The sequence below is a fragment of the Somniosus microcephalus genome, chromosome 5, assembly GCF_052327205.1.
Source record: "Somniosus microcephalus isolate GS21.2 chromosome 5, FLI_Smic_1.0, whole genome shotgun sequence".
In the NCBI taxonomy this organism is placed as follows: Eukaryota; Metazoa; Chordata; class Chondrichthyes; order Squaliformes; family Somniosidae; genus Somniosus; species Somniosus microcephalus.
Window position 1 is genome coordinate 205,240,013 of NC_140991.1, and position 27,374 is coordinate 205,267,386.

The 27,374-nt window shown below is 46.3% G+C and overlaps 1 protein-coding gene across 1 annotated transcript in view; it reads right to left on the reverse strand.

Moving 5' to 3' along the window:
- Nucleotides 1-27,374, reverse strand: part of plekha8 (pleckstrin homology domain containing A8) — a 116,935-nt gene that overhangs the window by 76,642 nt on the left and 12,919 nt on the right. The window contains exons 3-4 of the mRNA XM_085988588.1: nucleotides 18,435-18,590; nucleotides 16,306-16,439 (exon numbers count right to left, since the gene is read on the reverse strand). Of these exons, the coding sequence (XP_085844714.1) occupies nucleotides 16,306-16,439; nucleotides 18,435-18,590 (290 nt within the window). The remainder of the gene's footprint in view (nucleotides 1-16,305; nucleotides 16,440-18,434; nucleotides 18,591-27,374) is intronic.

Genomic DNA, 27,374 nt, shown 5'->3' on the forward strand with positions numbered 1-27,374 from the left:
TGGTAATCCTGCCAAAGATTTTAAGATCATGGACAGGTCACCTCAACTGGGTGGGCATTTGTACCACTTGGGGACGCATCTCAAGCACCCACTATGGTGGAGAGGCCGCAAAATGTGGCTTTGGGTGCCCACTCAGGGGAAAGTGGGATGTTTCTACTACTACTACTGAAAACATCAGACAGGGACCACCAGCCCCCTGAATAAAGAGGCCAGGAAAAACTTTGGTCTCATCCTATCTCCAGGCATCCAGGCCACATCCCAGACCTGAATCTGAAAGGTGGAGCCCACTTCCACCTGATCCCATGTCCACTGCTCTTCCACTAGTCTAGGGACGTGGGAACTCCAGGCCTGGGATGTCCGTGCACTCAGCCACACCCCCTCCTTTGGATCTGGCCTTGTTTGGTGCAGAGGAGGCTAGGCTCTGACAAGGACCCACAGAAACTCCCTTGCAAAGCTGGGACTCGGCCTAATTCACAGCACTCCCACCAGAGTTGTGACGGAACGGTCGTGGATTTTCAGCCCCCTTCCTTCCTCTAAATTCTAATCTCCAATGCATGCACAAGCACTGAAAATGTATTTTAAAAAGGCAACTACAGAATAATTGGCCATCAATCTTGCATAGCAAAGTTGTGTGCGCAATAGGCCTAGCCTATACAGTTCACATATATCCAGAGTAAAAATAAAATTTCACTGTAGTAACAAGAAATAAATGCACACATCTATAGCAGAGAAAAAAACTATTTCAGAGAAAGGATTCATAATGAGCTAAATAAGTTCAAAGTCACATTGACTGGACCAAACCTAGTAGATTCAGAAGGCCTATACATTATACCAAATAGTCTAACAGATGGACAGTTAAGCTTTAGAAAATTTCTCAAGTGCCACACCACAAGCACCAGAACAAATAAACACTAATATTGCTTACATTGATATTTTTAACAAATTCTTGATCAAATGATATGTAGTTGGTTTCTAAAAAAAACAGAAGCACCATATCAAGCTCCCAGTATTTTGAATTCATGTAACAAATGGCTGCTTACCTTTCAGAGATAATTTATATAACCTGGTAATGTCTTAACTAAATTTGAAATAACATGAGGATTATTATGCAAACATGTGTTTTAAGAAACAAAAAGAAACTAGAAGAGAATAGATTGTAACAGCTCTCATTCCCTTAACCTTCTCCAGAATTGTAGGGAAAAAACGGATATACCTGTCATTTTCAACAGCATCACCCCAATTTTTTAATTTCTCTTTAAATTAACTTGCTTTTAAAAAAGTGTTTTATTGCAAATTTTCCTTAGTGCCACATGTGACCTAGGAACAGATTTATATAAATACCATGCCTAAGATAACATTTTTATTCTGCTGTGGAAGTTGGGTTAGTTTCCTCAGCAGTCCACCATTCCCCAGAAGCAGAAACTGTTTTTTAAAAAAAAAGATAAATGCATAAATCCTGGCCATCTAAACCTCAAATTCAGCATCACTTGTCAGAAAATCAGTATGAATGCCTTCCTTCACAAGTGAAACACAAACTGAAACAGCTGTTAGATTTCATTGTCTATTGTGTGGAAATGTAAACTGCCCTATTCAAAAAGCTCCTATTGTTGACTTAGGCTTTCTTTTGCAGTGGTTTTGGTGTCACTGCAGATGTATATTTCTATACACACACATTTTCTTACCCCATAGCCAATGACTCCGTGCCAGTCACTTTTAATTTCTACCCCTCCGTGGCATGACTACCACTTCAGTTGATGTGCCTGGTGCTTCCACTGACTTCTAGGCTATAAATAACTTTTCACTGTCCTTCAATGTTAATTTCGGGTGCCATGCAAGTACTTTCTTTGCCCCTCAGTGTCCTACTAGTCATTTCTGGTTGCTCTTGTAAGGCCTCTGTAAGTGTTCAACTGTGCAATCTTGGAAATTTTGACTGTCACTCAAGAACTAAAATTATATTACTTAAACAAAGTACAAACATTTCCACTTGATCCTCGATATCTGACCCAGCCTTCACTGAATTAATGAAAATATACGTATTAAAAATGTGTGTCACTCAGTCCACATTTGTAGCAACTACAGGAAACTTTGTGCTATCCGGCACCGACCTATTGCCGTCCCATCAAAGCTGCCGGACAAACCAGCAGTAATGTTGAAACATACGAAGATTTTGAGCTCCGTATCTGGCAACAAACTCTGTTGCTTAGCAACAGCTTCTAAACAGTCGGGCGTACCTTGCTGAAGCTGTTGCTAAGCTACAGAGACGCTTGCGAGACCTTGCAGAGCCTGACTGGTGGGAAAAAAAAGCAACGAAAAGAAAAAAAAACTAACGAAACGGCTCCTGATTTTTGCCGGTGGCTCGAGCATTCCGGACAGTTAACCTCCGGATAATACAAAGTTTCCTGTATATTGTAAATTCCTAACTAACTAGTTTACTTTATTTCAAAACAATTGTTCAAAATTTCCATTTTCACTCAATTTTAAGATTTTACTATTAGTTTACTGGAAATTTTTATATTTTAACAGTCATCTTCAAAGCATTTTGTAATTCAGTAACTTCCTGTTCCCAAATAGACTCTTGGGGCTCTCCATTCCCTGAACCATCCAACTGTGCTGCTATAATATTGGACCGGCAACTAAAGCTTCATATTGTCTCAGTAACTCTTTGGTGATCAGAGTGATCGTAAACTGAGTGCTTCTAAACAGTGTTAAATTTGGTAATTTGGAGAGAGTGGGAATTCGGAGCAGAGGGGGGAAGGAGGTACTGCCTTTTGCCTCCAATACTTGTAGTGCTTTGTGTTACAGGTAAATATTTAATTTCATCAACCTAGAATTTAAACTAGATCTAGTAATTAATTAAAAACTAAACTATAAGCTATAAGTTAATTAAATACATAAATTTAAATTAACTAAATAAATAAAAGGGATGGCAGTGCAGGTGATGTGCCGCAACTGCAGCATCTGAGAGTTTGTGGGGAGCATCGCGATCCGGGACGACCACGTCTGCAGTAAGTGTCTGCATCTCAAGGAACTTCAGCTCAGAGTTGTTGAGCTGGGGTCCGAGGTGCAGACATTGCAGGGCATCGGGGAGGTTTGATCCAGGGAGGAGTCACACCCCTTGGGTTAGGTAGTGGTACAGGTCTGATTAGTGGTCAGGGACAGGAGGGTGTGACTGCAGCTCAGGCAGGTAAGGAGACATCAGGTGCAGTGCTGGAGGAGCCTTGGCCTTTGCCCTTATCCAACAGGTATAAGGTTCTTGCTGCCTGTGTGGATGAGGGCAAAGTCTGCAGGGTGGATGAGCAAACTGACCATGGCACCTTGGTACAGGAGGCCATTCAAGTGGGGGGAGTGAAAAGGAATGTTGTAGTGGTAGGGGACAGTATAGTCAGGGGGATAGATACTGTTCTCTGCGGATGCAACCAGAAGTTCTGAAGGCTGTGTTGCCTGCCCGATGCCAGGGTTAAGGATATCTCCTCGTGGCTGGAGAAGAATCTGGAGTATGAGGGGAAGGATCCAATTGCCGTGGTCCACATAGGAACCAATGACATAGGTAGAACTAGGAGTGAGGTTCTGCTGAGAGAGTTTGAGGGGCTAGGGTCCAAATTAAAAAAGGAGAACCTCAAAGGTAATAATCTCTGGATTGCTACCTGAGCCACACGCAAATTGGCATAGGGACAAGCAGATCAGAGTTAAATGCGTGGCTCAAAGAGTGGTGTGGGAGGCAGGGGTTTCAATTCTTGGGGCGCTGGGGGCACTGGCACCAGTACTGGGGAAGGAGGGAGCTGTTCAGTTGGGATGGTCTCCACTTAAACTGGGCTGGGACCAGTGTCCTGGCGAATCAAATAACTAGGGCTGTAGATAGGGCTTTAAACTAAAGAGTTGGGGGTGGGTGGGGTTAGGTGAGGGGAAATTTAGAAATCTAAAGAAAAAAGTCAAGGCATTAGAGCAGTGTAGCGAATTGGGTAAAGATAAGCAGAGTGTGACAGGAAGAGACAGGGGGGCTGATTTTCCTGCAGGTGTGGGGAATTGTCGGGTTCCCCGACGAATCTAAATGGGTCTGCCAGATTGATGCAATTTTCCCTCAATTGGCCAATTCATTTCCAGCGTGTGCGAACCCTTGCTAATTGACTATTTCCAGTCAGAAAGTAGCACAGTATGATGTCATCATTCGTGGTGCTTAAGGTCCACAGCAAGCATTGCTTCCTCTGCAGGCTTCCAAACGAACCATACAGGATGGCAGGTGGCCAGTGCCAGACCCCGAGCTGCCTCCAAATTTCGATGAGGCTTCACTGCAGGCATTATTGGATGGGGTCAGGGCCCACAGGGAGGTCCTCTTCCCTAGGTCAGGGAGGAAGAAGCCTCCCACTGAGACCAAGGCTGCATGGATGCAGGTGACAGCAGATGTCAACTCACTGGGAGTCACCAGAAGAACCTGGATACAGTGTCGGAAACGATTCCATGACCTTCACCGTAGAGGAAAAGTAAGTATGAAGTTTCCATCATCCTCAAACTGATCCCCATGGCCTTTCCCCACCAGCACTCAGCTCCACATCCCACTTCAGTGCGGCATCGGCAGCGGGTGGAGGCGGAGCAGCGCGGCAGAGCGACTACAACAGGCCCCAGAGGCTCAGGTAGGCCTCAGTGCGGCATCGGCAGCGGGTGGAGGCGGAGCAGCGCGGCAGAGCGACTACAAGAGGCCCCAGAGGCTCAGGTAGGCCTCAGTGCGGCATCGGCAGCGGGTGGAGGCGGAGCAGCGCGGCAGAGCGACTACAAGAGGCCCCAGAGGCTCAGGTAGGCCTCACCAATCTCCAATCTCAGGCAAGGAGAGGGGTAAAAAGTATTCAAGGTGTGACGTCACCACAAAACAGGTAGGTGATTGGTTGGAGTATTTCTCTCGTTTTAAAACTTTAAGTCTGTGGTTTATAGTTTTTAAGGTTGCTGTGGTGTACCAAGGCCTTTCTGGTGCAGAGTGACTGTTGGTAAACCATTTAACTGGTGTAACTAGAGGGATTGATTTAATTTAAATCCAATTAATTAAAGGGGATACTAGCATCTAAAATCGGGCAGAGGGTGTCCATAACTAACAATAAAAAATTTAATTAATTAAATAGAATGGAGCAGGTGATGTGGTACTGTTGCGAGATGTGGGAGCCAGTGAACCCCATTGAGGCTCACGGTGATTACGTCTGTGACAAGTGTCTGCTGCTACAGGAACTCCAGCTCCGTGTTGATGAGCTGGAGTCTGAGCTTCAGACACTGCGACACATCAGGGAGGGGGAGAAGTACCTGGACTCTGTGTATCAGGAGGTGGTCACACCTATGAAGTTAAGTAATTCAGATGTAGCCCATGGTCAGGGACAGGACGGTGTGACTACGAGTGAGGCAGGTATGGGGACCCAGGAGGTAGAGCTGGAGGAGCCGCAGCCCTTGCTCTTGACCAACAGGTTCGAGGTTCTTACTCCCTGTGGGGACAGGAGCAGGGACTGCAGGGAGGATGAGAAACCTGGCCGCAGCACCGTGGAACGGGGGGCCATTCAAGAGGGGGGAGTAAATAGAAATGTTGTAGTGGTAGGGGATAGTATTATTAGGGGGATAGATAGAGTTCTCTGCTGCCGAGAGCGAGAGTCCCGAAGGCTGTGTTGCCTACCCGGTGCCAGGGTTAAGGACATCTCCTCTGGGCTGGAAAGAAACTTGTAGTGGGAGGGGGTGGATCCAGTTGTCGTGGTCCATGTTGGTACAAACGACGTAGATAGGACTAGGAAGCCGGTTCTGTTAAAGGAGTATGAGCAGCTAGGGGTCAAATTAAAAAACAGAACCTCAAGGGTAATAATCTCTGGATTATTACCTGAGCCACGAGCAAATTTGGCTAGGACAAATAAAATTAGAGAGTTAAATGCATGGCTCAAAGACTGGTGTGGGAGAAATGGGTTTTGCTTCCTGGGACACTGGCACCAGTACTGGGGCAGGAGGGAGCTGTTCCGTTGGGACGGGCTTCACTTGGCCAGTGCTGGGACTAGAGTCCTGGCGGATCATATAACTAGGGCTGTAGAGAGGGCTTTAAACTAACTAGTGGGGGGGAGGTTCCTAGAGAGCAAATAATAAAAATTACAACAGAGAAGGTCATAGACTTAGGTAGCAGTGGGGAAATTAAAAACTAGAGCGTGTCAGGAAGGGGCAGAAGGTATGGAGTAAAAGGTAAAGTAATAAAAAGGGCAAAAGCAGGAACTAAGTGTCACAAAACATATTTGAAAGTTCTCTATCTGAATGCACGTAGCATTCATAACAAAATAGACGAGTTAATGGCACAAATAACTACATATGGGTATGATCTTGTGGCCATTACAGAAACATGGCTGCAGGGTGACAATGCCTGGGAATTAAACATACCAGGTTATTTAACGATCAGGAAGGACAGGCAGGAAGGAAGGGGAGGTGGGGTGGCTATGTTAATAAAGGAAGGAACCCGGGTTCAAATCCGGCCTCGGGTGACTGTCTGTGTGGAGTTTGCACATTCTCCCCGTGTTTGCGTGGGTTTTCTCCGGGTGCTCCGGTTTCCTCCCACAGTCCAAAAATGTGTGGGTTAGGTTGATTGGCCATGGTAAAAAAAATTGGCCCTTAGTGTTAGGGGGGGATTAAATATGTGGGGTTATGGGGATAGGGCTTGGGTGGGATGGCTGTCGGTGTAGGGACCGGGTGATAGGGTTTGGATGATTAGCCATGATCTCGTTGAATGGCGGAGCAGGCTCGAAGGGCCAAATGGCCTACTCCTGCTCCTAGTTTCTATGTTTCTATGAATCACTGTAATACAGAGAAATGATATTGGGTCAAAAGATCAGGATAATGAAACAGTTTGGGTGGAGGTAAGGAATAATAAGGGGAAAAAAACACTAGTGGGCGTAGTCTATAGGCCTCCGAACAGTTGCAACTCTGTTGGACGGAGTATCAATCAGGAAATAGTTGAGGCTTGTAATAAGGGAACATCTATAATTATGGGGGATTTTAACTATCATATTAATTGGACAAATCAAATTGGGCAGGGCTGCCTTGAGGATGAGTTCATTGAGTGTATCAGGGATGGTTTCTTGAGCAGTACGTAACTGAACCGACCAGGGGGCAAGCAACCTTAGATTTGGTCCTGTGTAACGAGACAGGATTAATTTAAAATGTCCTAGTAAAGGATCCCCTTGGAATGAGTGACCATAACATGGTTGAATTCCATATTCAATTAGAGGGCGAGAAGGTTGGATCTCAAACAAGCGTGCTAAGCTTGAATAAAGGAGACTATGAAGGTATGAGAGCGGAATTGAGTAGAGTGGATTGGGAAAATAGATTAAAGTGTAAGACGATACATGATCAGTGGTGTACATTTAAGGAGTTATTTTACAACTTCCAAAAAATATATATTCCACTGAGAAGAAAAGGGTGTAAAAGAAAAGACAGCCATCCGTGGCTAAGTAAAGAAATTAAGGATAGTATTCGACTAAAAACAAGGGCATATAAGGTAGCCAAATCTAGTGGGAGGATGGAGGATTGGGAAAACTTTAAAAGACAGCAAAAAGTAACAAAAAGATTGATTAAGAAAGGGAAGATAGATTATGAAAGTAAATTAGCAAAAAATATAAAAACAGATAGTAAGAGTTTTTATAGTTATATAAAAAGAAAAAGGGTGGCTAAAGTAAATGTTGGTCCCTTAGAGGATGAGACCGGGAAATTAATGGTGGGAAATATGGAGATGGCAAAAACACTGAATGAATATTTTGTATCAGTCTTTACAGTAGAAGACACTAAGAATATCCCAACACTGGACAAACAGGGGGCTATAGGGGGGGAGGAGTTAAACATGATCAAAATCACTAGAAGTGGTACTCGGTAAAATAATGGGACTCAAGGCAGATAAATCACCTGGACCTGATGGCTTACATCCTAGGGTCTTGAGGGAAGTGGCGGTAGGGATTGTGGATGCATTGGTAATAATTTTCCAAAACTCCCTGGACTCAGCAAAGGTCCCGGCAGACTGGAAAACTGCTAATGTAACGCCCTTATTTAAAAAGGGCAGTAGACAGAAGGCTGGAAACTATAGACCGGTTAGCCTAACATCTGTGGTAGGTAAAATATTGGATTCCATTATTAAGGAGACAGTAACAGGACATTTGGATAATCATAATTTAATAGGACAAAGTCAGCATGGTTTTATGAAGGGGAAGTCATGTTTGACAAATTTGCTGGAGTTCTTTGAGGAAGTAACATATAGGGTGGATAAAGGGGAACCAGTGGACGTAGTGTATTTAGACTTCCAAAAGGCATTTGAAAAGGTGCCACACAAAAGATTATTGCTTAAGATAAAAAATCACGGGATTGGGGGTAATATTCTGGCATGGATAGAGGATTGGCTATCTAACAGAAGGCAGAGAGTTGGGATAAATGGTTCATTCTCGGACTGGCAATCAGTAACTGGTGGTGTTCCACAGGGGTCAGTGCTGGGTCCCCAACTCTTTACAATCTATATTAACGATTTGGAGGAGGGGACCGAGTGTAACATATCAAAGTTTGCAGATGATACTAAGATGGGAGGGAAAGTAGTGAGTGAGGAGGACATAAAAAACCTGCAAGGGGACATAGACAGGCTAAGTAAGTGGGCAGAGATTTGGCAGATGGAATACAACACTGGAAAGTGTGAGGTTATGCACTTTGGCAGGAAAAATCATAGAGCAAGTTATTATCTTAATGGCAAGAAACTGGAAAGTACTGAAGTACAAAAGGATCTGGGGGTCCTGGTGCACGAAACTCAAAAGTTTAGTATGCAGGTGCAGCAAGTGATTAAGAAGGCCAATGGAATGTTGGCTTTCATTGCTAGGGGGATAGAATATAAAAATAGGGAGGTATTGCTTCAGTTGTACAAGGTATTGGTGAGACCGCACCTGGAATACTGCATACAGTTTTGGTGCCCATACTTAAGAAAAGACATACTTGCTCTCGAGTCAGTACAAAGAAGGTTCACTCGGTTAATCCCAGGGATGAGGGGATGGACATATGAGGAGAGGTTGAGTAGATTGGGACTCTACTCATTGGAGTTCAGAAGAATGAGAGGCGATCTTATTGAAACATATAAGATTGTGAAGGGGTTGGATCGGGTGGATGCGGGGAGGATGTTCCCAATGATGGGTGAAACTAGAACTAGGGGGCATAGTCTTAGAATAAGGGGCTGCTCTTTCAAAACTGAGATGAGGAGGAACTACTTCACTCAGAGGGTGGCAGGTCCATGGAATATGCTGCCCCAAAAAGCTGTAGAAGCTACATCATTACATAAATTTAAAACAGAAATAGACAGTTTCCTAGAAGCAAAGGGAATAAAGGGTTATGGGGAATGGGCAGGAATTTGGACATGAGTCTAGGTTCGAATCGGTCATGGCCCTGTGGGTAGCGGAGCGGGCCCAGGGGCCATGTAGCCTGATCCTGCTCCTATTTCGTGTGTCTAATTCTGTTAGATTCAGGAGATGGTTCAGTGATAGTAGATTGGCGGTTAGGATCAGATCAGCCATGATCTTATTGAATGGCGGAGCAGGCTCGAGGAGCCGATTGGCCTACTCCTGCTCCTATTTCTTATGTTCTTATGTTCACACTCACATCCATGCACCCTTACCCATTCCCTCTCTCTCTATGCTCACATTCACATAACTATTCCACCATGCAGCCGTCACACTCCCTCTCACTCTGATGCTTTGAACACAACTGACAACACACGGAAGGCCCTTGGTCTTGCAGCCTCACACCATCTTTGTCTCCCTCTAAGTATCTATGTTATGCAATCTCTACACTCACTCCTTCATTCTCACTCAAACTCCTTGTCTCCCTCATTGCAGGAAAAGAGAGCTCACAACAACAGAGAGCGAGCCAGGACTGGAGGAGGCCCACCCTCAATAGCCCACCTGACCCCCTGGGAGGAAGGAGTGCTGGAAATTGTCGGGGCAGATGTGACTGCGTAAGTCAGGAAAGAAGACAGGGGCAGTCCTGCAAGCTGGTGACAGAATAGTTTTCCATCTCTCTCATTGACATAGCATGAGTCGCTGTTATGATTCTGAAGCAACATCATTTGGACTTATGAACATCTGCAAAATCCAATGTGTATGTAACCTTGGCATCACTTCTCTAACTCTTTCCTTTACTCCCCCACAGGACCATCCAGAGCCCCCGTCCCCACTGCGGAGGAGGAAGAGGCTGAGCAGCCAGACTCCTCAGAGGAAGCTCCAACCTCTGAGGGCGCAGCTTCAGCAGAATTCAGCACACCCAGCACCAGCACAGACACTCACACCTCGGTGGGACCTTCGCGAGATAGAGTAGTGTTGTCACCTGGTGTATCACAGCTCATAAGTGAGCATCAGCAGATGGTGGAGACAGGGACAGCAGTGGAGAGTCCTCGTCGGAGGGCGCAGGACTCTGCCTGCTCAGCTCAGCTGCATGTTGACCCTCTGCCTCTGGGTCCATCCGCAAGAGGTGATGGATCTCCATGCACAGATGCAGGAGTCTCTGGCAGGTTTTGTCTCCAGGGTCGCTGCGAGTGTGGAGCGAATGGAGGAGTCCATAGCAAACATGAGCAGAGCCTTTGTGGAGTCATTGGCGCATGAACGCATCACCACGGAAAGGATGGCAACCTCCATGGAAAGGATGACTACAGTAGAGGAGAGGATGGCTACGGCCATGGAGGAGCTAAGTCGCCAGAGTGTTGAAAACATGGTGAGTGTTCAGAACAGACTGACATCTCTGGAGGAGCGATGGTCAGCTATTGAACAGAGAAACCAGACCTTCATGGCAGGCCCTCTGAGTAGGACTGCCATTGTAGAAACGGGTCCCCATGGCCCCCCTGATGTGCAGCGAGCTGCTCTCAAGCCACTTGCAGGCACTGAGGGGGACCTGACCAATGAGAGGGAGGTTGGTGGCAGACCTCAAGGAAGTGGGGGCTCCTCTCCAAGCGCTCACACTTCCATGCCACTGCAGAGCCCTCGGTCAGAGCCCCGCCGGAGTCCGCACCCAACGGAGATAGAGGTCTCAACCCCTGCACAACAGCAGGAGCAGCAGACTGCTGGCGAGCCCTCACAGGCTCACCATCCCAGAGGACGCCCGCCAAAGGTGTCGAGACAGGAGCAGCAGGAAAGTGAGCAAGGGGCCTCCACATCTGCTGAAACCACAGGGGAACCACTACGTAGGAGCACGCGTAAGTGGAAAATAAAGCACCAATAGTCACGAGGGTAGTCACTTGGGTGAAATGTTGTTTGAAAAATGCCATCAGCTGGTTATTGTAACTAAAATTTCTGATGGCAACTTCTGCAGTTGTGGCGTGTGTCATTTCGCGAATGGGGCTAGAGGTCCTCTAATGCCAAGAGGGGAAGGAAAAAAAGGCCTCCCATGCTTCTGGTAGGTGCCTCAGTTGAGGAAGGACTGAGTGAGGGTGGCGAGAGGGGCTTCCCAGGAGCTCACACTGGAGAAGTGTGTGAGGCTCCAACCTTCCACAGCTGTGCCTAAGCCTGGAACAAGTTGCCCCAAGCCTGAAACAACAAGGTCCTGCAACCTACAAATGCTGTCTGATTAAATCTCTTCCTTCCTGATTGACCTGCAGCTGATAGTCAGCAATCCGATATTGTTCACGCCAGGTTTCATCAGCGGGGTTCCCACCAGGCGTATTTAACGTGGGAAAGGCTGAAAATAGCAAGGGCCCCTTAAAATGGCATTATAGATGCCAATTATTGGTGATTAAGGTGCCTGAAGACCAGTCCTGCCTGCTGCTGGCGGGACTGAGTCGGGTCAGATAGAAACACCTGGGTGAAAATCCGGGGTGGGGGCGTGACCCCCTATTTTTGCGATTCCCCCCCCCCCCCCCCCCCAACACGCCTGAAAGCCTGCCCGACGGTAAAAGTGCATCAGCAAATAAAGTGAAAGCAGGGAAGAATGGTAAAAAAAGTTAAAATTAAAGGCTCTTTATCTGAATGCACGATGCATTCATAACAAGATAGACGAATTAGTGGCACAAATAGAGATAAATGGCTTTGATCCAATAGCCATAACAGAGTCGTGATTGCAAGGTGACCAAGGTTGGGAACTAAATATTCCAGGTTCCTTGACATTTCGAAAAGACAGACAGGATGGAAAAGGAGGGTGGGGGGGGGGGGGGGGGAGGAGTAGCCCTGATAATAAAGGATGACATAAGGACACTAGTGAGAAAGGATCTTGGCTTGGAAGATCAGGAAGTATGGGTGGCGATAAGAAACAAGGGATAGAAAACACTGGTGGGAGTAGTTTATAGGCCCCCAACAGTAGCTGTACCACTGGAGAGAGTATTAACCAACAAATAATAGGAGCTTGTAACAAAGGTAATACAATAATTATGGGGGATTTTAATCTTCATATAGACTGGGCAAATCAAATTGGCAAAGATAGTCTGGCGGACAAGTTCATGGAATGCATTTGAGACAGTTTCCTAGAACAATACGTCATGAAACCAACCAGGGAACAGGCTATTTTAGATTTTGTATTGTATAATGAGACAGGGTTAACTAGTAATATCATTAGTAAAGGATCCTCTGGAGAAGAGTGATCATAATATGAAAAAACTTCACATTGAGTTTGAGAGCGAAATACTTCAGTCAGAAATGAGAGTCGTAAACTTAAATAAAACCAATTACATAGGTATGAGGGCAAATTAGCTAAGGTAGATTGAGAAATTAGATTAAAAGGTATGACAGTAGAGAAGCAGTGGGAAACATTTTTAAAAATTCCAAAATTCTCAATGAATATACATTCCATTGAGAAATAAAAACTCCATGAGAAAAGTGATCCATCCGTGGCTAACTAAAGAAGTTAAGGATGGTATTAGATTAAGAGAGGCTTATAATGTTGCGACGAATAGTAGTAAGCTTGAGGATTGGGAGAGCTTTAGAACCAGCAAAGGATGGCCCAAAAAATTGATAAAAAGGGAGAAAATAGAATGAATGAGAGTAAACTAGCAAGAAATATAGAAACAGATTGTAAGAGCTTTCACAAGTATGTAAAATGGAAGAGAGTAGCAAAAGTAAGCGTTGGTCCCTTAGAGACTGAGACAGGTGAAATTATAATAGGGAAAAAGGAAATGGCAGAAGTCTTTAAACAAATATTTTGTATCTGTCTTCACAGTAGAAGACACAAAAGCATACCAAAAATAGTGGGGAACCCAAGGGGCTAATAAAAATGAGGAACTTAACATAATTAATATCAGTAGAGAAAAAGTATTTGAGAAACTAATAGGACTAAAAGCCGACAAATCACCTGGACCTGATAGCCTACATCCTAGGGTTCTAAAAGAGGTGGCTGCAGAGATAGTGGATGCACTGGTTGTGATCTTCCAAAATTCCCTAGATTCTAGAACGGTCCCAGCGGTTTAGAAGGTAGCACATATAACCTAACCTCGTTATTCAAGAAAGGTGGGAGAGAGAAAACAGGGAACTACAGGTCAGTCGCCTGACATCATTCATCAGGAAAATGCTGAAATTCATTGTTAAGGAAGTGGTAATAGGGCACTTAAGAGTCAACAAGGTTTTATGGAAGGAAAATCATGTTCAACAAATTTATTAGAGTTTTTTGAGGATGTAACTAGCAGGGTAGATAAAGGAGGACTAGATGTAGTATATTTGGATTTCCAAAAGGTATTCGATAAGGAGCCACATAAAAGGTTGCTGTGCAAGATAAGGGCCCATGGGGTTGGGGGTAATATATTAGCATGGATAGAGGATTGGTTAATGGACAGAAAATAGAGAGTAGGGATATACGGTTCATTTTCCAGTTGGTAGGCTGTAACTATGGGGTGCCACAAGGATCAGTGCTTGGGCCTTAGCTATTTACAAACTATATTAATGACTTAATGAAGGGACTGAATGCAATGTATCCAAGTTTGCTGATGATACAAAGCTAGCTGTGAGGAGGACACAAAGAGTCATCAAAGGGATATAGATAGGTTAAGTGAGTGGCTAATAAGGTAGTAGATGGAGAGTAATGTGGGGAAATATGAGGTTAGTCACTTTGGTAGGAAGAATAGAAAAAAGAATTTTTTTTAAATGGTGAGAAATTATTAAATGTTGGTGTTCAGAGAGATTTAGGTGTCCTCATACAGGAAACACAAAGTAAGCATACAGCTACAGCAAGCAATTAGGGAGGACCAATGGCAGGTTGGCCTTTATTACAAAGGGGTTGGAGTAGAAGAGTAAGGAAGTCTTACTACAATAGTATAGGGCTTTGGTGAGACCACACTTAGAGTACTGTGCACAGTTTTGGTCTCCTTATCCGAGAAAGGACATACATGCCTTAGAGGCAGTGCAACAACTAGGAGGAGAGGGTTGTCCTATGAGGAGAGATTGAGTAGACTGGGCCTACACTCTCTGGAGTTTAGAAGAATGAGAAGTGATCTCATTGAAACATAAAAGATTCTGAAGGGGATGGATAGGGTAGATGCCGGGAGGTTGTTTCCCCTGGCTGGAGAGTCTAGAACTAGGGGGCATAGTCTCAGGATAAGGGGTCGGCCATTTAAGACTGAGATGAGGAGGAATTTCTTCACTCAGAGGTTGTGAATCTTTGGAATTTTCTATCCCATAGGGCTGTGGATGCTGATTCGTTGAGCATATTCAAGGCCGAGATAGATTTTTGGACTCTAGGGGAATCAAGGGATATGGGGATCGGGCAGGAAAGTGGAGTTGAGGTCGAACATCAGCCATCTTATTGAATAAGAGCCGTATGGCCAACTCCTGCTCCTAATTCTTAATTCTTTCCATTTCAAGAAGGAATTTTCAAATGGTACTTTGTCCTCCTCTGCAGAAAAATGAAGTGAGATCCATCCAGTAATTAAACTCTGTACTCACTTAAAACATAACTATATAAAAATGCAGAGTGGTGGGACCTGGGCTTGAGCTGGCCAGGCACTTCACCACAAAAGGGAGCGAAACAACCTGAAGGCCAAACATCCTGGGTGCTTTTGCACTCCTACTGGCCAACTATAGACACACCGATGGAAGACTCAGCTTACTCTCAAATCACAAAACAGAACAGGTTTCACTCACTAATTTGCTGCTTGTGATTTAGAACTGATGTCAGGGGAAATGTCTTCACACAGAAATTAAATTCCAGGGTTAATGGTTGAGGCAGAAACTATGTCAGCATTCAAGAATGCTAGCACTGCACCAAGGTCTTTCCAAAAAAAATGCAGCCCACAGGTAAATGGTTTTCTGAGGATTTTTTCCTATATTAAAATATTAGTAATCTAGAAAGGAGCTATTTTGTTTACTCTAGAAAAATACTCATGCAATTAATTCTGTAGCTTCATCTTCAATAAACTCAATTTATTAAGGCTTTATAAATTGAAAACACCCGAGTCAGAAGGTCATGGATTCAAGCCCCACTCCAGAGACTTGCGCACATAAATCTAGGCTGACACTTCAGTGCAGTACCAACTGGGTGCTGCACTGTCGGCGGTGCCATCTTTCGCATGCAACTTTAAACTGCCTTCTCAAGAAGATGGGATAGATCCCATGGCACAATTCGAAGAGCAAGCAAGTTCTCCCTGGTATCCTGGCCAATATTAATCCCCAACCAACATCCCTAAAACAGATCAGCTGGTCATTTGATTCATTGCTGTTTGTGCGACCTTGCTGCGCGCAAATTGGCTGCTTCGTTTCCCTATATTACAATATTGACTACACTTCAAAAGTACTTCTTTGGCTGTGAAGCGCTTTGGGATGTCCCAAAGTCATGAAAGACACTATATAAATGCAAGTTCTTTTTCTTAGCAAAATTTTAAAATTAGGTTTACCCAAATAGCCTGCTACCATGTTCCCGCTAAGGTGCAAGCGCGTGGCCGTGCAGTAATCTGAAAGGTGCTGTACAGGCCGCTCACCGGATTTTACAGTGTAAATACCGCGCATGCGCAGAATGTTAAAGGGACTGCGCATTAAAAGAAACAGGCCACACAGAACAATGCGCAGCTTAAAGGGAACATTGCCTGCTAGCATATTGTAACTTCTGTTTATTTCCATGGTCTATGATTAATGTAGAGCGCCTTTCACGGATGGCCAGAACTGCTGGTAGCCTCAATTTATTTTTTATTTTATTCAATCAAGTTCTACTGCTCTATTTTGTTTCCATAGATTTATAGAACATCTCATCGTGTCAAGCTGGCAAATTGCCAAGAAGAATAAGTGGCCTTCAATGTTCTACACATATTAGAAAGGGATTAGCAGCAAAGAGCACATCTACTGAGCAATATATACAATGCAATGGCACATAATTAGTATATACCTCTAAATCAGTTGGTTTGGACTGATCAGGTTGTGTATTTTCTTTTAGGTTATTCACTTGGTGGAGGAGAAGATCACAATATAATCTCAGTTCGGAGACCTTCTTTTTGAGAGATTCAGTGTTTTCGCTTATTTCTTTAAAAAAAAGAAAATGAAAATCAGTTGCTTTCCCCTCAACTTCCTAGAAGCCATTTAATTTGTGTTCTGAAAGCCTTAAATATACCCTCATTATCATTTTTGTAAGAAAAATTGTTTAAACATAAATATAAAATAGATAAGTGAATCTTGCAAAGATCAATTTAACTTCCAATTCTTCTCTGCACCAAAAGGTCACAAATCTTGGTACAGTATGGTTTCACAATCACAGCAATCTTCCAGGTCTTTGCTCAGAGGTGGCCATCCTTCATACAGGAGCCCAGGTAGTACTGGCAGATTATTCATCCACAGGGTGCACAAATAGGAGCATGGTGGTTACATATGGAAGCCAACTGCCTGCTTCCTGGTCTGATCAAAGACCAGAATTGAACATAGATCTTCTCGATCCAAATAGCTCAATACCATCATACACGGAGCATTTATCTGCTAAACCCAGATAAAATTGTCAGAACAAATAAAACTTATTGAATGAATCTTCCACTACTGAATAGGCAGGGCTCATAATAATATGTCTAGTACAGACGCTTTTAAAATACGATAAATATCTCCATTTTTGGGTGACTAATCCTGAAAAATCCATGAGCAATATAAGGGGACATTTTTCACCCCAGTAAAGCTAAATGTTGCTGGGGAGAAAAGGAAGAGACTTTATAACCAGATGAAAAATATTCATCTCTTTTTTTTTAAACTTTCAAAAACAGCCTTGGATAGAGTTTTCTCACTGGTACAATAACCCAAAAACAATGTGCAGGAGTGCCAACTTATTTTGTGTCAGTTACCAGAAAAGAAGTTTTTCTCCAGAGAACAATTTTATTCAAATATCAGCAAAAGTTGTGTTATGCTAGGGTGAAGGCCTCATTATACTGAATTCTCCAAGAATTGATGTGAAAGGGTTCCTACAAATGAGTGCAATGCAGAGCATGAATCTTGCATGTGAAAATATTGAAAAGTATTTGAACTTCTGTTCTTACCTTCTACATTGAGCTAACTTTTGTGAAGTGGTGTGAGTAGAGTGGGGGTAAAAGAGCAAAGTTGGACATACAGGTAGCACAGTACATTAGTAGAGTGGAACTCCAAATGAATATGCCAGGAACATATAGCAGGATTCTAAAATAGTATTAGCACAAACTTCACAAATAATATTTAGCTACATTACCCAAGTTTGAGAAAGGGGGAGGGGGGAGAAAGGGAAACAGAGAAGGGGGAAAAAAAACTTAAAAACAAGCATATCATACTTATAAAACGCTGGAAAAACTCAGCAGGCCAGGGCAGCATCCGTGGAGAGAGAAACAGAGTTAACGTTTCAGGTCGATGACCCTTCATCTGATGAAGGGTCATCGACGTGAAACGTTAACTCTTCTCTCTCCACGGATGCTGCCCTGGCCTGCTGAGTTTTTCCAGCGTTTTCTGTTGTTATTTTGGATTTCCAGCATCCGCAGTATTTTGCCATCATATCATACTTATAGATGCTCCAGCACTATAGCAGCGCACCAAATATCCAATTTTCCTTTACTGCTCAAGCACAACAAAAGCACAGCTTCTGTGCAAGAAAGTCATTGAATAAATTAGACAGGCAGTATTGTGTAAAACTAAAGTTTCTAATCACAAACACACAAGTGTACAAATCCCTCAATTCCCTCCGCAATCCTCTCACCAGCTTGCACTGTGCACGATTTGCTGCCCAGAGTGCAGCAAGGAACCTCCTCGCAGGCCTTCACCAATGCTATTATTTTCTGTGTCAAGCAGTTTACTTTTCCTGTAAGTTTTTCTCCTCTCGCCTTCATGGTGCAGTGCTTGACCTCTGTTCAACAACTCCCCACAGCAGTACTGGGGGCGGGGAGCAGGAATTATAAATTGCACCACCAGTGCCGATCCCCTTCAGAAAACATCCCTTCAGATTGTTTTGGTGCAAATTATACTTTAAGAGATACAAAAATGGTAGAGCTGTCCCAAGAATTAAAAACAAACACCTACCTTTCTCTTTCTTAGTCCTGCTGTCTGTCAGGCAAGCCTTGGATGATCCCAAGGCAACAAGCCACCTCTGTCTCTCGGCAGCATTGACAGCCTTCAGGTAAAAGTGTTGTTCCCCTGGGATGATCAGCTCCATTCTTGTGCTATCACCAGTATGTACTGCAAGTGAAAGAACTGATTAGAACACCCATGAGGGAAGAGGGGGGTGGGGGGTGCAGGCAGTGGAGAGAAAAGTATATACTCATAAAAAGATCACTCGCAGAAGAAACAATTAACACCAAAAATCTGCCACTCATACATCAAAGCAAAGCCTAAACCAAATATTTCACTTTGCTCATTACTATTGCTTCTACAAAGAAAAAACATCCACAAGGTCTTCCATTTCTAATCCACCAGTTTGAAAGCTTTGTCTCCATTTTCCTTCTTACTCTATAGCCAGGCCACCTTGAGAGATGCAAAAGGCTCATTATCGGGTTGGCCACTGTACTTGGCCCTGAATAATTTCACAGCAATGTGGAAATAAAACAAAAAAGGACATTACTCTTATCCTCTGTGAAGCCAATGGTGTTGGACTTCAGCAGCAGTGCTGTACATGAGCTGGCCCTTCTGCCTCTTGTGATACTGAGAACTAGCTAAAGGAGGCTTCTGTCAATGAAGTGAAGTAGACCATCTCAGCACCTTCTGGAATTCATTGCCACAACATAGGAATAGATCCAGAGATGTCAAGCACAGGCTGTGGGCTCTCCCAATGGGGAAAACATAATAAAATGGAGGGGAGTATTATAGATGGGCAGCCTCTTTTGCTCCCTGGTAGTTGACTTTAGGAATATTGGCAACAACTTTAATGCCTGGATTCACAGATGCAGCGGTGCCAGACCAGACTTCCCAACACCCCCCACCTCCCCAGATAATGGTGCTGTCACAGAACAGCCATCCAAGACCCTCCTGCCAGCCCACTCTAATGATTGCAGATGTGGAAGAAAAAGTGGCTTCTACAGCCATGAAAGCGGAAGAGCTTAGTAATTTGGCTATCTCGGGACCTAGCTCAAAGAAATGGGAACACCATCAACTTCAAGTTACACAGCATTTTGACACTGGCGGCCGCCACTAACGCCTGCCTCTGGCGCGGGACTTGGCGCCCACCATTTTGGTGTGGACCATAGTGCTACCGTTAGCAGCGCTGGCCCTGGGCATGCAAATCTGGAGCGCATGACGACTTAACGCCATGATCTGCAAACTTGGACTTCATTTTACTGAAGTAGTGGCTTGCTGCAATATATGTTAAAAGTTTTTTTTTAAGGGTGCATGGAGTGCAGCTGGATGCTTGCAAGGCCTCAGATGGTAAAGGAAGGCCTCCGATAAGACAGAAAATGCTGGAAATACTCAGGTCAGGTAGCACCTGTGGAGAGAGAAACAGAGTTAACGTCTCAGGTCAAGATGCTGCCTGATCAGCTGAGTGTTTCCAGCATTTTCTGCTTATATTTCAGATTTCCAGCATTCGCTCAGGGAGAGAAGAGGAAGACACAGAAGAGGAGGAAGCAACCTAGACAGCCCTTTCTGGCTGGGATATCTGGGATGGAATCATCTGCCTGCAGTACCAGCGACCACAAACCCAATTCCCCTTTCAAAATTTGTCCCACACCTTACCTTCACTCTGTTACTGACCATCACAGCGTCCTCTTGGCCACAATGATGAAATAAAAGCCACCACAAAGCAAACTTTCCAATCCATCTTTATACATCTAGGCCTAGAAATTCAGTTGTTTGCGCCAGCCGCTAACGCCTTAGGAGGAGAAGTGGGGTGCTAAGCGGCTAGCGCCCGGGCGCAGCACGATCTGCGCCTCTCGCGAACTTCAGTTAAGATTTAGCGGCGGCGCAAAACCTTTGCGCGCGCGCTCAGCTGCGCGCACAGATCCTGACGTCATTTCATGGTGCAACGCCCTTTGTGCGCCCCGAACCGGAAATTCAGTGGCGCCGGCCTATTGTGCGCCTGGCGCCCCTAGCGACTGGTAGAGGGAAACGGTTCCCAGTCGCTGCGGGGCGCTAATTAAGGGGGACTCCTCCTGCAGTATAAATGGCAGCCATTTTGCACCACTCCTTCTTTGTGAGAGACGGATCTTTGGAGAGAGACAAAGGTAGAGAGCTTTCTGGTTTGGCTCAACACTCGCACAGGTACTTGTGGCTTCAGGCCACAGCTTTGCACTTGTCTTTAACTTCAGTGTCACAGCATTGATTGGAAACATATAATAGGGGCTGCAATGGGTGGAAACGTTGGGCTTCTCCATTGCATTCAAAGGGCTCAGAGACGCCGTGAGAGAGTGCCAGTCATGGCCAGACGGAGAAGGGGCAACAGGCGTCGGCAAAGGAGGCCTTACCCACCCAGGGTATACCGCCAGCAGTTCTCATATCTGAACATGTCTGAGGAGCAGTGTGTTCGGAGGCTGCGATTCAGAAGGGCGGTGGTCACCGAGATCGGCCACCTGCTTCGCGGAGATCTGCAGCCACAGCTGAGGAGCAGGACGTCTCTGTCGGTGGCAGTGAAGGTGGCTCTCAACTTCTATGCCACCGGCTCCTTCCAATCCGCTACTGGGGACATTTCCAACATCTTTCAGTTTGCGGTACATTGCTGCATCCGCCAGGTGACCAATGCCCTTTTCAGAAGGAGACGTCAGTTCATCTCCTTCCCCATGACCGTTGACAAGCAGCAAGAGCGTGCAATGGGCTTTGCAGCATTAGCGGGCTTCCCCATGGTGCAGGGCACCATTGACTGCACGCATGTGGCTTTGCAGGCACCTCTACAGAATGCCGAGGATTACCGCAACCGGAAGGGCTACCATTCGCTCAACGTGCAGTTGGTGTGTGACCACAGGCAGCTCATCCTAGCTGTTAATGCCCGCTTTCCAGGCAGCAGCCACGATGCCTTCATCCTGCGCCAGACTTCTGTGGCAGACATATTCGAGGCCCAGCCTCACCCACGAGGATGGCTTCTCGGGGACAAAGGCTATCTTTTGTGCACCTGGCTGATGACCCCGCTCCGTGCGCCCAGCACCCCTGCTGAAGACGTATACAATGACAGCCATCAAGCAACCAGGAACATCAGTGAGCAAACAATCAGCGTGCTGAAGCAACGGTTCCGCTGTCTGGATCGTTCCGGGGGAGCCCTACAGTACTCGCCTGAGCGAGTCTCCCATTTCGTTGTCGTGTGCTGCATGCTGCACAACCTGGCTATCCGCAGGACTCAGCCACTGCCAGCAGACATTGGAGGACCACCAGAGGAGGAGGAGGAGGAGGACCAGCACAGGAGGGAGGCAGAAAGTGCAAGGGCCGCCCGTCGGCGGCTTATTGCAAGTCGGTTCTGGGCCCCCTCTCAGGGAATGGCTTGTGCCAATGGCAGAAGATGAATGTAGCCGCTCCACAAGCCCTCAGCCGAGCAGGGCAACCAGGACTTCCAAAAGAAAGCATGGACAGTGCGATTTAAGATTTTTTTTTACTGTGATACCTCTGTGCCCTTCCCACATGACAAACTAATGGAGCGAAACCCCCCCCAAAAACACAAATACATCAGTCTCGGCCTTTACAAGTAAAACAAATATACCAGTCTCGGCCTTAAAATATGAAACAAATACACCAGTCTCGGCTTTTATAAGTAAAACAAAACATTTGGCCACACCTTCTACTTTTTCCCCTGCGAGGGTGATCCGTTTCGCTTCCGTGACTGGCCCCTACCCGCCCTGCAGCTCCTCCTCAATGGGATCCCAGTGGCTGCAGCAAGGCTGGGGGAAGGCTGCGGAGGGTCAGATGATGAGATGGCAGATGCCCTTGGGGGTCGGCCTGGACCAGCTCTGGGACTGGAGGGGCCGGCTGCTGACTGCTCCAACTCTGCTTGGGCGGCAGCAGTCTGTCCAACAGCTGGTGGCAGCTGCAATGGAGGAGTGACAGTGTTGGCTGCAGGAATGCTGCCAACCTGACAGATCACAGGCACTCCCTGGTCGGCTGATACATTGGCACGCGCACGGGCCAGCACTGCAGCATGCGCAGCAATCTGCTGAGGCACAGACTGCTGGGCTGCTGCGGCACAGCGAGTGCCCCGGCGATGCCTGGCCGATCCAGCGAGTGTGGCAGCAGTTAGTGCCCGTGTGGCCCTGGTCTGTGTCTGCATGACAGCAGCCAGTGAATGCACGGCACGACTGAGCACTTGGCTAGAAGCCGCCTGTGAAGCAGCGAAGTCCTGCTGACTCCTAGCCTGTGCTGCCGCGATGTCCTGCAGACTCCTGGCCTGTGCTGCACTGAATTGTTGCAGACTCCTGGCCTGTGCTGCCCCAAATTCCTGCACACTCCTTGCCAGTGACTCTATGGAGTCAGGCATCCTTGCCACTGCAGCCATGAGCTCAGTGTGCCTGCGCTCAGCCTGGGCGCCCATTTCCGCTAGGAGCCGCACCTCCTCTGCGCTCACCGTAGCAGGACTGGAGGCCGCACTCACCCTCCGGGGAGAAGGCCGCCGAGCTTCCCCACCCCTCCCGCGTTGCTGCAGCCCGCTGGTCCCCGGAGCTTCACTATCCTCCAACCCTTCCCCCCTGCTCCCCTCCAGGGAAGACGTGTCACCATCATGGCCATGGGCTGCCTCGGCTGAGGGTGTCCCTGATGGGCTGGCTTCCTCTTCCTCCTCCTCTATGTCTGACTCAGACACAGTGCCAGCTTGAGGGGCCACCTCCTCACCTGGCGAGTCACCATCTGAAAGCATGGAGGCACAAGAGTTGCTTTAGAGTGAGGACAGGGCGGCAGCGAGGGAGGCATGAGTGCTGCTGTGCACTGCATTGGTTCGATAGTGGCAAAGGATGCTGGCGTGAGGCGCAAGTGGAAAGGGAGAGGTCAAAAAGGTGATGACCTAACCATTGGTGCCCAGAACAGGGTCAGCATCTCCAGTGGCGACGGGGCCACTCAGCCGGCCTGCCATGATCCGCTCCACTCGCTGCTCGAGGTCGCTCAGCTGTTTCAGGTTAGGACGGCCTCCCCCGGTCTGTCGCTGCTGTCTTGTTATGCGCCAGCTTGGCCTGCAAGAGAAAGGACCGCCTCTAAGTACAGTGTCAAGCCCTGATCTTGCCCGCACTGCCTCCCATGGTCGAATAGCCCTGACAGTGTCTAAAGTCCTGATTGCGCAAGTGCTTTTCATGACAGTCCCATAGCTGCCGGATGAGGGCTGGCCATTAGGGCTTTCAGACCTGTTTGGCCATAAAGTGAGGTGCACATGCAGGGATGAGGAGGATACTGGAAAGGGTACTCACCCTGACAACCCGAGTGAGGTCGTTGAATTTTTTCCGGCACTGGGTTGGTGTCCTGCCAACCACGCTGTTGGACGTGACCCTGTTTGCCACATCCCTCCATGCTTTCCGATATTCGGCGGGCAGTGGCCTCCTGCCACCCTCAGGGAAGAGGATATGGCGCCTGCGGTCCACTGCGCCAACCAGCAGCCTCAGGTCACCCTCGCCGAAGCGCTGCGCTCTCTCCCTGGCCTTCTCCATTCTCCTGGGCGTGGAGCTGTTCCAGAAGCAGTGTTCAGGCCTTGCCTTAGGGCTGCAGTGTGCAGGGCGTGGCAGCCAAGCAATTCCACCCTCCCCCTTTAAGTGCTGACCGGCGCCTGACTGTCTGGCCTCAATGAGCAACTCGCCGCACCTGCGCTGTGCCCGCCTTCGGTGTTTGCGCCCCGGATCGCCGGCTTAGCGCCTAATGATGGTCGTGCATCGCCTGCTTTAGCGCAGCAGCAACCTCTTGGGGCGATGCAACTGAATATCGGTGAAGGTGGCGCTAAGTTGCCAAACGTGGTTATACTGAATTTCTAGGCCCTAGTCATCCAATATGACATCAAGAAATCAACTCATCACCCTTATACATTCCCTTAGTGACTAACTTGTGTGTGCCTTTGCCTATCCTGCTGAGGTCATGCAGTGCTACCCCAGTGGCTACAGCAAATGGTCTTGCAGGTCGACCTTGAGAAGGTGGTGGCTGAAAGTGTGAAATCAAGTGATGCTGTTGTTTCTTCTTCATGTTCACTCACCTCTCCCTCTTCTTGGCCAACCATTGGCTGGGCAGGTTGCATTTCTTGGGTATGAAATGAGGAAGGCACAAGGGTGGAGTTGTGGTGAGAGGAAGGCGGGAAAGCAAGACGTGCATGCGAGAAGGATAACATATGAGGATACCAGCATTTTGTATCCTTTCAGCCCCACCGCTGGCCAAGGGCTCAGCCATGCCTCTGCCAAGAATGGCCTGCACTGTCTCCTTCAAGGGGGTGAAGTGAAGTGAAGCTAGGAATGGGAGGTGTTTCTCATGATTGGTACAGGTTGTTGGTAGGTGAGTGATTGGGGGTTGTGCATTGAGCAGTGTGCGAGGCTAGTGGTGCAGTTGTTAGGAGACAGCTTTTGAAGATGCATTCACTGACCTTGACCAGTGGTCTGAGGTCATGAAGCTTCTTTGGACACTGGAGCGAAGTGGTGGGGGCGACACTGCTGGCAGTGACGGCCTCAGTGATGAAGTCCCACATTGTTCTTTCTGGAGGGTCTTTTGGCCCCTGTGGGTAGAGGACCTCACTTGTAGTATTGACCCCCTGCACAAAGCTGGAGTGCTACATGAGAGACCCTGGGCGCTCTTCCCTGGCTTGCTGAGCCATCTGTCTTAGTGCTGAAGTACTTTTCCCATTGAAGTACTTTTCCTATATTTTTTTTTTATATAAAGGTGCAGAAGGCAATTCAGCTTTAAGAGCTGAAGACTGCCATTTGGGAATTCTTTTTAATGTTTATATTTTTCAGAAGGCAGTTGAGCTGCAAGGGCTAAAATTGGCCTATTTTAAAATGATTTTTATTTTTTTCATTTTAGAAGGCAGTCCCCCTTTAACGGACCAACACTGCTTTCTGAAATGACAGCCTTGCTTTAAGAGAAGGCTGTTCTTGCTCCAATGATGTTACGGCCATACTATATTGGGCCTCCCGCTGAGCCTACCACCCGAAAACCGGCCTTGCACGGTAAGTGTAGCGCTGCGCTGATGTTAATTAGCAAGTAGCACCAATATACTGGTACTGCCAGCGCTATTAATTTCAGTGGCCATTAACTGCGGCCCACAGTGGCACCAGCGGGTTTCCCATGCTCTGGAATTTCAAGCCATAGAATCATAGAATAATACAGCACAGAAGGAAGCCATTCGGCCCACGGTGCCTGTGCTGGCTCTTTCGTAGAGCTATCAAATTAGTTCCACTCCCCTGCTCTTGCCCTATAGCCCTGTAACTGTTTTCCCAACAAATGTATTTATCCAATTCACTTCTGAAATTTACTATTGAATCTGCTTCCACCACCCTTTCAGGCAATGCATTCCAGATCACAATAAGTCAGGGCGTAAAAAATGTTTCCTCGTGTCGCCTCTGGTTCTTTTGCCAATCACCTTAAATCTGTATCCTCTGGTTATCGACTCTTCTGCCATTGGAAACAGTTTCTCCTCATTTACTCTATCAAAACCATTCATGATTTTGAACACCTCTATCAAATCTCCTCTTAACCTTCTCTGCTCCAAGGAGAACAATCCCAGCTTCTCCAATCTCTCCACGTAACTAATGTTCCTTATCTGTAGTACCATTCTAATAAATCTCTTCTCCATGCACTCTAAGGCCATGACATCCTTCCTAAAATGTGGTGCCCAGAATTGAACACAATACTCCAGCTGAGCTCGAAACAGTGTTTTATAAAAGGTTGCGCATAGCTTCCTTGCTTTTGTACTCTACTGCTCTATTAATAAAGCCAAGGATCCCATATGCTTTTTGAACAGCCTTCGAAATAAGAACATAAATAGAAGCAGAAGTAAGTCATACAGCTCAAGAGCCTATCCCACCATTCAATAAGATAATGGCTGATCTTTTGTCTCAACTCCACCTTGCCACACTATCCCCATATCCCTTGATTCCTTTAGTATTCAAAAATCTATCAATCTCAGTTATGAATATATTAACGACTGAGTATCCACAGCCCTCTGGGGTAGAGAATTCCAAAGATTCACAACCCTTTGAGTGAAGAAATTCCTCCTCATCTCAGTCTTAAATGGCCGAGTCCGGAGACTATGTCCCCTAGTTCTAGACTCTCCAGCCAGAGGAAAAGTCCTCCCAGCAATTACCCGGTCAAGCCCCTTGAAAATTACCCGGTCAAGCCCCTTGAAAATTTTATACATTTCAAATGAGATCACCTCTCATTCTTCTAAACTCTACGGAACATAGGCCGAGTCTACTCAATCTCTCCTCAGGATAATCCCCTCATCCCTGGAATCAGTCTGGTAAACCTATATTGTACTTCCTCTAAGGCAAGTATATCCTTCCTTAGGTAAGAGACCAAAACTGTACCCAATACTCCAGGTGTGGTCTCACCAAGGTCCTATATAATTGCAGTAAGACGTCTTTACTCTTATGCTCTAATCCCTTTGTAACAAAGGCTAACATACTATTTGCTTTCCTAATTGCTTGCTGTACCTGTGTGTTCACTTTCTGTAATTTATGTACAAGGACACCCAGGTTCCACTGAACACCAAAATTTCCCAGTCTTTCACCATTTAAAAAATATTCTGCTTTTCTATTTTCCTACCAGAGTGGATAACTTCTCAACTTGTCCTGCCACCTTCGAAGACTTGTATATACACCCCCAGGTCTCTGTTCCTGCACCCCATTTAAAATTGTACCATTTATTTTACATTGCATCTCCTCATTCTTCCTACCAAAATGTATCACTTCACACTTCTCTGCCTTAAATTTCATCTGCCATGTGTCTGTCCTATTCACCAGTCTGTCCACGTCCTCTTGTTACTATCTTCCTCCATGTTTACCGCATTTCCGAGTTTCGAGTCATCTACAAACTTTGAAATTATGCCCTGTATACCAAGGTCCAGGTTATTAATATATATATCAAAAAGAGCAGTGG